We start from the raw sequence: 10,000 nt of genomic DNA on the forward strand, positions 1-10,000 counted from the left end.
CTCCTTTTTCATTAGCTTCTACTGCAACTTACGACATCTGTCGCAACTCACGGCAGGGGTGGGCGCTACTCCAATCCCGTTGCATGCAAACCTTGTCCCCGGCAATACTGGTACTCATTGTACCCACCACGAATGGATGGAAAGTTGATCTCTATATGAGTGAACTTTGGAGCACATGAGCCGGGATTCAAACCCAGAGCACTGAAATGCAGTCCACGAACGATACCCACTACGCCACACCCGCTGCAAGGGTTAAAGTAGTACTATGATCAAAAAATCATTTCCTTTTTTTCTTCAGATTTTGAAAGCGTGTTCGCTTAACACCTAACTGGCAAAATTTTGAGCTTTGAGTTTTATCCAAAGGCTGTTTATTTTGAGTGTAAGTTTTGCATTTCATGGTCCGCCATTACTCACGTTCAAAACTGGCCGATTGGACCTCAGAGGGTTGGATCTAGAGAAAATGACGTCATTTACTCACTAGCTTAAAATTTCAGCATGTAAACACAATTTATTATATATGCAAAACACGGGTTAAAAAGTCTGAAAGCCCGAAACTCCTGTGCTGCATATTAATTAGGCCGCGTACACATGCATTGCATTCTTAAACTAGTGAGTGTTTGACGTCATTTTCTCCTCAACCCAGCTCTCTCAAGATTTTAAAGTTAGTAATGGCGGACCAATAAAAATAAGAAAACTCCAGCTAAAATAAACAGGTGTGTTTTTAAAATCAGAACTTAAAACTTGGGTGAGTTGGTGTTTAGTTAACATAGTTTTGAAATCCAAAGGAAAAACAAATTTTTTTTTTGGTCGTAGTACCACTTTAACCAGTCAAAACCTATGTCCTCTCCATTAACCCCTTGACCCCTGGGTCAAGGAGTCTTAACAGATTTTACTCTGTCTAACACCAGGCAATTTTACTCTTCAACTGGGTGTCCTGGAGCATGTCTGAGAGTGAATGGGTTAAATAAGAATGCTTTTTCTGTGACGTAAAGTACGTGCTTTTGATGACATGCAGGGATTTTCCCTAGTAATGAAGCTTGATGTTTTGTCACATGAGAAGAGTGGTGAAAACACATACGTGGAACTATTGGTAAATATCCAGGAGTTGGTATTAAAAAGAAAAAAAAGGAGGTTTAACAAAGTAAAAAATGTGTAAATCCCCTCTGTTAGTCCTTTCACCTACATTGTACAAAGTTAGTTACATTTGTACCTTTGTGGAAATAAGTATTATTATGATCTATTACTAGTCCTTTCACGTTTATTTACCTCTGTTGTAAATCAGCTCACATCTTAAACATAAATAATTATTGTTATACTTGAGAATTGCCTTCAAATAGGATTTACATATAGATATACCTCATTAGGAAACTTGCGGTGGTAATCTTTCAGACCTCTGAGGCGACCATAAAATTCAGCAAACTCATTTGGTCCAGACAAAGCTGATACTTCTTCTTTCCGTAAACTATGATTTCAAACAATAATAATTATTGGACACAGCATAAGTAGTGTCATATTGACCAGCAAGTCGCTAAGCAGACAATACAAATACTAATAAGAATCATGCTAACAATAATTATTAGATTTACCCATCCTTGTCGTCATACAGCCCAGACAATGTTTCTGCTCCCATGGACGAACGCTAGAATTGTTCAAACAAAAGAAAAGAAATTTGAAAGTGCCAAAGTTTAAAGAATGACTAAGGTATGTCTTTGAGTGGCTAAGTGGCTCCACAGCTCGTCAGTGAAATTCAATTTGAAGAACATGAATGGTATATGTATTACTCTAGTGGCCTGTCAGCTCGGCAGCTCATCACTGCTGACTAGCAAACTGCAGAGCCATTCAAGCAATACTGATTTCATTTCACTAATAAGCTGACAAGCCACTCAATAAATAATATTTTAAAAGTAGCCTTGTACTCTGTAGCTTAAAGCCCATATCCACAGAGGGTGATTTGTTTGAAAGATTGCTCTGTTCATCTTTAGAAGTGAGGCCCTAATTGCCGACCATTAATACAATGTTTACACAAATAGCATATTACCTCCAACAAAATCTTTACTTGGTGGTCAGCATTAATTCGCTCTTTTCCCTGCAAGATTAAGAAGCATGTAGAATGAAAATTGAAAAAATCTACTGATGTGCGTAATTCTGAAACACCTGAAACAGTTTGAGATTATTTAAGAGTGAAATTATTTGATCTAGCACCAAGTACAGTTATCAAGCACAAAGCTGATGTGTTCGAGTTCAGCACAAGTTGCTTCATTGCGAAAAGTGTTTGTTTTGTTTTTTTTTTCACAAACTTTCAGTGGTTTTAGTCAAGGTATACGTCCAATTACGTTTCAACCTTCCATATCTCTTTAAAGTAAGGGTTTTACTTTGTCTTACGAAAAGAAGATCATCATGTATACAGCAATACGGCATAGATGAGTCCACCATGAAATGAAATTGCGTTCATAACTACGAGGATCATAGCTTCACTTGATTTCATATCCGCAATTCAATATATGATTCATTTCATACATCATTTCATCGTTGATTCATTCATCACGGAAACATTAGAACCCACAGATGACCAAGCTCCCAACATCGATATCAGTGGCCTCATACAGTGTAGCTACGGTATCGCGAGGTCAAGGGGTTCAAACCCCGTTGAAGTGCTGAATTTTTCAGGCCTCTCAACGGAATTGCTAAAATTGCGTTCATAACTGCGAGAATCATAGCTTCACTTGATAGATGAGTCCCAAACGAAATTGTGTATCAATGCATCTCGTTCTTACTATCTGTTTTTTGTGTAATATTTCATCCACCATAGCTCTTTCTAGTCTCTCCCTTTCCTCGTGAATTCTTCTTTGCTGCTCTAATAAAGTCTCCATGGCTCTCTGGGTCGATCTCAACTGGACGCAATTTTTACACGCTTTACCGTAACATGCTGGCAGACATGCGAAAATCGCCAAGATGGTGGTCTCAATGAGAGCCAGCACTAACCTTTCCCAGCGGTACAAAACCCACGGGGTTTTCCGTCATGTATGTGCCTTATCACGTGTCAACAGTCTTTGGCTGTGATTGGTTTGTACTAAAAAGGGTACAAAAAAATTACGTAAAAACATTGGTATAGAAGCAGCATGTTCGCGAGTCATTCAATATTGGATTCTACTTGGCAGTATTTTACATTCGTTGTTATGATGTGAAACCCGGTCTTGTGAGGAATATGCACTTGCTACTCTTCAAATGCTGATGTCATATCAATTATTCACTTCAGAGGCGTTGCGGAACCAAATCTTAGCTTATGTTAACGTTGAGTGCTTGTTGAAGAGCGTCACACCTCATAATAACGTAGCAAGTAATGGCAGAGTCAAATCAAGAACCGATGTCTTTGGAGGCGTTTCGGGCAAAGAAAGGTAGTATTCATGTTTCTGTTTAACTTTAAAGGGTTTCGTCGCCAGAAACAAAATTGTACTTCTTTTTATTGAACTCTTAGCCGCTGTGTCCACCCTCGACAAGCCGACTGCAAGCAGTTCGGGAAAAATGTTGAATCCTTCTGGTTCAAGCTCAAACTCGGCGCAAGCAAGGCCTTCTAGCGCAAGCAGAACAAATTCCTCTAAGCGATCGGCTTCTGCCGAAAATTTGTCGGGCGGCGACAGATACGGCCCGGCTATGGATAAAAGGCAGAACAAAGTGAAGCTTCTTCGGGAAAAGCAAGCCGACGAGAGGCGGCGAAAAAATGAAGAACGCAGGGCTGCGTTTGAGGAGAGAAAAAAGAAGAAAGAGGAAGAAGAAAAGGAAAGATGGGCAGCGTTAAAAGAGCAAGCGTCCAGTCATAGTATTCTTAAGGGCAATACCTCTGCCGTGAAACCTGGCAGCGGTAGAAAACTCCCAACTGTTCCATCCGAGGGTGCTGCTAAGCGACCAGGCTCTGCTGTGGAATCACCTTCGAGGCCATCTTCGTTGCCAAGGCCGCTAAACAGACCTGTTAGCGCCAATCTTTCCAAAAGCCCCTCTCGGCATAGTGCAGATAGTTTATCAGCAGGCTCTACACCGAAACAGTCCCCTGCTTCTACTCCCAGTGGCTCGAGCTCGCAACTCAAGACATCATTAGCTGGTAATAAGTCAGTCTCAGCAGGTAATTTGAATTCAGCAGCAGCTCGGCGACCCGCTAGTGGATCTTCACAACCAAGGCCGTCATCTGGCGTTAAGAGCAGACCACGAACATCATCACACACTTCATCTCAGACACTTGAAAAGCCCCGTTCAAGAAATAGTTTAAGCCATGAGACATTATTACTGCCTGGAGGAAAACTGACCAAATCGCATTCAACAAGCTCATTACACAGGGTTGGTCACCATAAACCAGCAGGAGATAAAAGCCAAAAGACTGAAAAGGCTGAGACCAAGCCAAAAGCTGGAGTCACTGATGAAGCAACTGCTAAGCAGGCCTTGGCAGAACGGAGAAAAAAGGCAAGAGAAGAGGCAGAGCGACAAGCTGCACTGGATAGGGAGCGACAGGAAGCTGAGAGGTTAAAGAGAGAAGAAGAAGAAAGAATAAGAGCAGAAGAGGAGGCAAAGGAAGAAGCAAGAATGCGGGAGCTTGCTGAACTTCTTCGTAAGCAGGAGGAGGAAAGGTTAAGAATAGCTGCAGAGGAGAAGGAGAGGAAAGATCGGGAGGAAGCAGAACAAGCTGCAGCTGAGAAGAAACGTAAAGAAGAAGAGGAGCAGAGAGTGAAGGAGGAGGAAGAAAGAAAAGCACAGGAAGATGAAGAGAGAAGAAAGCAGGAGGAAGCAGAACGGCTGGAGAGAAAAAGGGTAACAAAAATAATATTTAAGCAATAGAGGACTTCTTCCATGTTTACGTAGCCTCATCTAAACACTAGGGGGATTTGGGAGAATTCAAGGCAGTTATGCAAACCAGAGATGCAGTCGAGGGTTTGCATAGCTGTCGAGAATTCTCCCAACTTCCCAAGTGTTTAGATGAAGCTATGTAAACATGGAAAAAAGTCCTCTATTGCTTTTATAAAACATTTCTCAAAAATAATTAAACAAGTGAAGGAAAATGCTGGCTTTTTACTTCTTGATTGAAACATATTTACTTGATACACGTCCATATGTCCTACCAGCCAATCAAAACATTTGTCTGACAACAATTAACCAATTGAAATTCGTGTGATGTCACAGCCGTCTTTACATACTGTCATCTAAACGCAGCTATTGACCAATGAGAGTGTGGGTACTATGATCCTAGTTATTTAAAATTTATGATATATGAATAGGGAAGATATTGCTGACGTCACCCATTGCCATTAATGTGCCAACCAGAGCCTCATTGGCTGTCGAAGGAAAGGTTCTTTTGTTCCTGTGGTTGGCATATTTGAATAACAAAAGCGATGTTTGTAAACAGATATCTTCCCAACAGCTGTATATTATCAAAATGCACTTGGAGCATTATACAGTAAGCTGGGCAACAACACTGGAGACGTCAGTTTTACACCCCTTGTCGTATCTTTTAACCCATATTCGGAGAAGACTAGACTGACCATTGACAGATGTTAAAATGGTGGAACTTTCACCATAGTTATATACACATAATTCCAGACCTTAGTAGCTGAGAAATATCCCTCACCCCCAGCCCTTATTAAGGGGGACAACTGAGCCAACCATTTTTCTCGCAGGCATAGTTGTACACATTTAGTTGACAAGTACTGGCATAGTCTGTGAGAATACATGTAGTGTTAAAAAAGGTTGTTTTAACAATGAGGTGGTGTTCATGCACATTCGATACTTGAGAAAGGTGAAAGGGGTTCTTCTTTCACAATAAATACAGCTGTATTATTAGTGCAGCGTAGACTTAAAATAATGAGAACTACAGGTACGTGTATTGTCATAAGATAACTGAAGTTTTTTTGTAGCTTTTAAAGGGACCTAATTTATTCGTTATTATTCGTGTCAATGTTCGGTTTGCATTGAAAACTGAACTGCAGTCTTTTGTGTTTTTGCATACAAGATATTGCCAGATCTCTATTTGGCATTATACTGTATGTTTTAAACAGCACAACTGTTTCACTACACATACATGGGTTATTACGGTAACTTTGAATTGGCTTAAATTATGGAACATTACACGAGGCATAATTTAAAATCAAAAGAAATGTCTCTCTGATGAGAAGAATGCATGAACAGTAATAATATCATTTAACCAGAACTAAGTGAAAAGAGCAAGGTAACATTCTAGGCCTATGGCATTCTTATTGTTGAAGTTAGTCTGTTGGGATATAGTCCTTTCCTTCCTACAGGCAAGCAATAATAATTATGGTAATTCTTGTATATTCATTGCAATGACTTGTTTTTTTTCCAGCGTGTTGAACAAATAATGAGTAGAACAAGACAAACTGCAAGTCCAACGACTACTGAGGTAGGCTGCTTCTTAGGCAGGGAATGAAATTAGTTAGCTTTTGTTTTGCAACTTATTGCGTTAATTTTAATAGCTTTGTTATTTACAGGTATGTCAATTTATCACACCCAACCTTTTTATTGCTGACAGAATTGTAAAAAATTATTGTTAACATTCCTTTTTTTGTTTGATGTAAAAGTTGGCATCATTTTGGCTTGGCTATATTCCATCAAGTTTTGTTTTAGTACAATCATTTACATTGTATGTTTTTGGCAAATAATCTGCCAAATCTTACTGTTTTATATTTGCTGCAGAAGGATCAATTATTAAGAGAATGACCTTTTACGTTGTCACAGGACGCAAAAGAACGGGCTGATCCAGATGACACAAAACGTAAAGTGAATGAAATTCTCCAAAAAGTGAAGGGAGTCTCAGGAAGTACTAATACTCTTAGCCAATTAGACAATCATGGTACCATGCTAGTTGCAGAGAATTGTGAAGAACAAGAAAATAGGGATGAATCCACAATTCAAGACACAGTGAACCATTCATCAGAGGATCTTGAGCTGATGGGCTTTAATGCTCCAGATAATTCATTAGACAGGTTGGATGCGGATGACATTCATATGAATGGCATTAATTCAACAGTGCTGGATTCTGATAAAGATTCATCAAGTGGCAATATGTTGTCATCTTCACCACCTTTAATAGTTGGGCCTGAAGAATCAAGTAATGTGGTTATTTCAAGTAACTCTACAAATTATGAGCTTTTAAAAGAGACTGTCTTGCCCCAAGATAAGGAAGAGACATCAGTAACGATAAACACAGAGAGTTGCATTTATTCAGAGAATGGTACAGACGAAGGTTTGGAAACTGAAAATGTATCAAATGGTGAAGTCATTGTGGTAAGATTTGCAACGTACATTAAGAAAATAATCATTACATGTATGTACAATTATAACAAAATTCCTAGGTGACTTTTTGTAATACTTTGCAGTTTTGGATATTAGAACCTCTTATTTGTTTTCTAAAATAGTGACACATTGATGGGAAGTGTCATTCAACTTAAAGTTTGCCAAGTTTACAAAGTACTGTGTTTGCTCGATTTTAATTACATGTATATCCTATTAGATCTAGGATGGCAATGTCACGGAGAACAACTTTAAATGTGGCTAAAAGCAATTTAGACAAGGTTAACCTTGAGCCAATGTAAATACTGGTAATTGCCTTTCCAGGCCCAAAACATTATCAGGACTTTCAAGAAACGGGCCCCTTCACCTCAATATACAAGCAAAATGGATGGGGACCTCCCTATTGGAGTATTTTTGTACATGTAACTCTAGTTAATTTGCAAAGTACATGACTTTACTTAGTTCAACTGTATTGTTTTCCCCCAACAAGAGGCATCTTCCTGAAACCAGTCCAGACTTGACCAAAGGTGACTTGGAAGGTGTCACTGAAGATTTAGTGGGGAATGGAGATGAAGAAGAAGCTTTGTGGTTAAAGGTAGAGTCCACCATGAAGGCCAGAGAACAATATGCTATTGAAACCCTAGAGAATCTGGGCGTTGTTGCAGAAGGTGATGATGATGAACACAGTGAAGAAGGACAGTTGTGGAAAGTGGTCGAAGGAAAAGCAAAGCTTGCTGAGGTATCATAAAAATGGGACAAAATGAAAATATTGTTAATTTGAAAGTAAATAACGTGAAGTATTAAAGTAATTCGTTTTAAGGTAACACATATCACAAAGTTGTAACATTATCATGGTAACCAGTTGTTTTGGTGTTTGATAATTATTATAAGTTTATGCACTGTCTCTCTCAGGATAGTGATGAGGCCCCCTTAATGTCTCACACCCTTTTGCGTTGAATGGACAAGAAAACTGTATTATTTAATAATTGACAATTATTTACATTTGAGTGCATTTGCATAATGTTAATTTAAAGAGTTGTGCTAGGGAATTATCTGTAATTATCATGGGTGTCTTTTGAGCACATAGCCACTTGAGTTTTTTACTTAGTAACAGTCAAACTAACAGGAATTTGTGGCAAAATAATTTTTGCATTCACATCATACATGTACCTAGGTAACTTTTTTTTACTTGTTAATAAATTTTACCACAGTTTTTGTAATTAATTTAAGTCAGTGAAGGAAATGTATGTATAGCTTGTTTACCATGTGTGGTAGCTGGTAGATGCTCGTGGCTACTAGGGTTACAAGACGTTTTTTGCTTCCGAGAAATAATTGGTAATTAGACAATAGAAATGAATGAAAGAGACCATATAACCTCTTTAGGATGTAGGGGCATAGACCTCTTGCATAATGACTGCCAAATCAAATATTATTCTTTTGTTTTAATGCTAAGGGAAATAGTCAAAACAATTGTGCCCGGAGAGGACTCACCATACATCGAAAAAGATGATGGTATCTTCTTGTATCCCATCCCTGCTATCTTAAAAGATGGTCTCTTGGTTGTATAACCCCCTCTCTATCTAGAGTAAGTGCTGACAAAAAGATTCAAACCTCGCTATGCTGACTTCCTGTGGATGCAAGCTTCATGCAGACATATTATTAATGCCTCATAATTTCCAGTACTCAGGTCAATAATTTTTTTGTTCATGAGGTTCATCAGGTAGATGGTGTCTTGTATACCACCCCTCCCCTTAAACAAGGTGGGTCCTCTTTCGAGTGCACTTGTTTTGACCACTTCCCCAATAAGCCTTTCTAGCCACACTATGACAAGCAAATTTCAAAAGAATATTTATTTCAAAATGAGTGCAGTAGGTCTAATTAACATAAATACAAAACAACGTAAAGGTGGTTGCCATTTATGAAAGTGGTCTATACATGCTAGGCTGGCCTGGGTCACATTGTGATCAAGTCTCCAGGTCCTTTGCGATCTTCCAAGTGTACTTTCTGATCCATCATGAATAGCCATGCCTCTTTATAATAACAAAGAAATTCAACTGCCACCTATACAACGAACGCATAAATGGTGGCCAAAAAATATATTCTTTTGTTTATGTGCTAATTAGAATCACTAGCCTCGCTCTCAAGCAACATTTCTTTTGTATTTTGTACATGCAAACGAGGCTAGTGAGTCTAATTAGCACATAAACAAAAGAATATATTTTTGGCTGCCATTTATGCATTCGGTCAATGATGACATAATGTTGTTCAGCAACCCAAGACTATTTTGCTATTGTCTTTGTTTCTGTGGTAATTGTATGGCAGTGGTCTTGCCTTTTGGGGGCATTTTTTTGCAGCTCTCTTCTGTCCTGGACTTACAGTGGTTTTGCACGTCAAAATTTACCATTGATGGGCCTAGACCTTGGCATTAATGAAAATTAATATTTCTTGATCATTTAATTGTTAATGATCGAGATGACAATGTAAGGGGGAGGTTTGCTGGCAACATTACACTTTCAACAACAAGGTGTGGAGGGCAGTTCCACTTCAAATCAAATCGTTATTAATATATTTTTCGATTTTTTTAATGCTGTCGGTACACCTCTTTAGGTTGCATGTTTTGTTTTCCCACTTCAGACCACATGATGTTACTCAGGGAACAGTTTCTTCCAATTGTCATCTTATGCATGTGCATATGTATGCATAACTTATG

The 10,000-nt window shown here is 38.8% G+C and overlaps 2 protein-coding genes across 4 annotated transcripts in view; one reads left to right on the forward strand and one right to left on the reverse strand.

Moving 5' to 3' along the window:
- The window catches only part of LOC138052981 (splicing factor 3A subunit 3-like), a 16,453-nt gene extending 13,478 nt beyond the window's left edge, over positions 1–2,975 (reverse strand). The window contains exons 1-4 of one of the 3 annotated variants that reach the window (XM_068899620.1): positions 2,775–2,975; positions 2,039–2,086; positions 1,587–1,639; positions 1,357–1,462 (exon numbers count right to left, since the gene is read on the reverse strand). In XM_068899620.1, coding sequence (XP_068755721.1) covers positions 1,357–1,462; positions 1,587–1,639; positions 2,039–2,086; positions 2,775–2,870 — 303 coding nt within the window. In that variant the 5' untranslated portion in view covers positions 2,871–2,975. Of the gene's footprint in view, positions 1–1,356; positions 1,463–1,586; positions 1,640–2,038; positions 2,087–2,382; positions 2,479–2,517; positions 2,596–2,774 lie in introns of those variants that run through there. The other 2 variants (XM_068899622.1, XM_068899621.1) reach the window with 2 other exon arrangements.
- Positions 2,976–3,079: 104 nt separating this feature from the next.
- Positions 3,080–10,000, forward strand: part of LOC138052980 (MAP7 domain-containing protein 2-like) — a 7,535-nt gene continuing 614 nt past the window's right edge. Inside the window, exons 1-5 of the mRNA XM_068899619.1 lie at positions 3,080–3,395; positions 3,476–4,797; positions 6,344–6,400; positions 6,736–7,284; positions 7,781–10,000. The exon at positions 7,781–10,000 is cut by the window's right edge and continues 614 nt beyond it. Of these exons, the coding sequence (XP_068755720.1) occupies positions 3,341–3,395; positions 3,476–4,797; positions 6,344–6,400; positions 6,736–7,284; positions 7,781–8,038 (2,241 nt within the window). The 5' untranslated portion in view covers positions 3,080–3,340 and the 3' untranslated portion in view covers positions 8,039–10,000. The remainder of the gene's footprint in view (positions 3,396–3,475; positions 4,798–6,343; positions 6,401–6,735; positions 7,285–7,780) is intronic.

The sequence above is a fragment of the Montipora capricornis genome, chromosome 6 (assembly GCF_036669925.1).
Source record: "Montipora capricornis isolate CH-2021 chromosome 6, ASM3666992v2, whole genome shotgun sequence".
Taxonomy (NCBI): Eukaryota; Metazoa; Cnidaria; class Anthozoa; order Scleractinia; family Acroporidae; genus Montipora; species Montipora capricornis.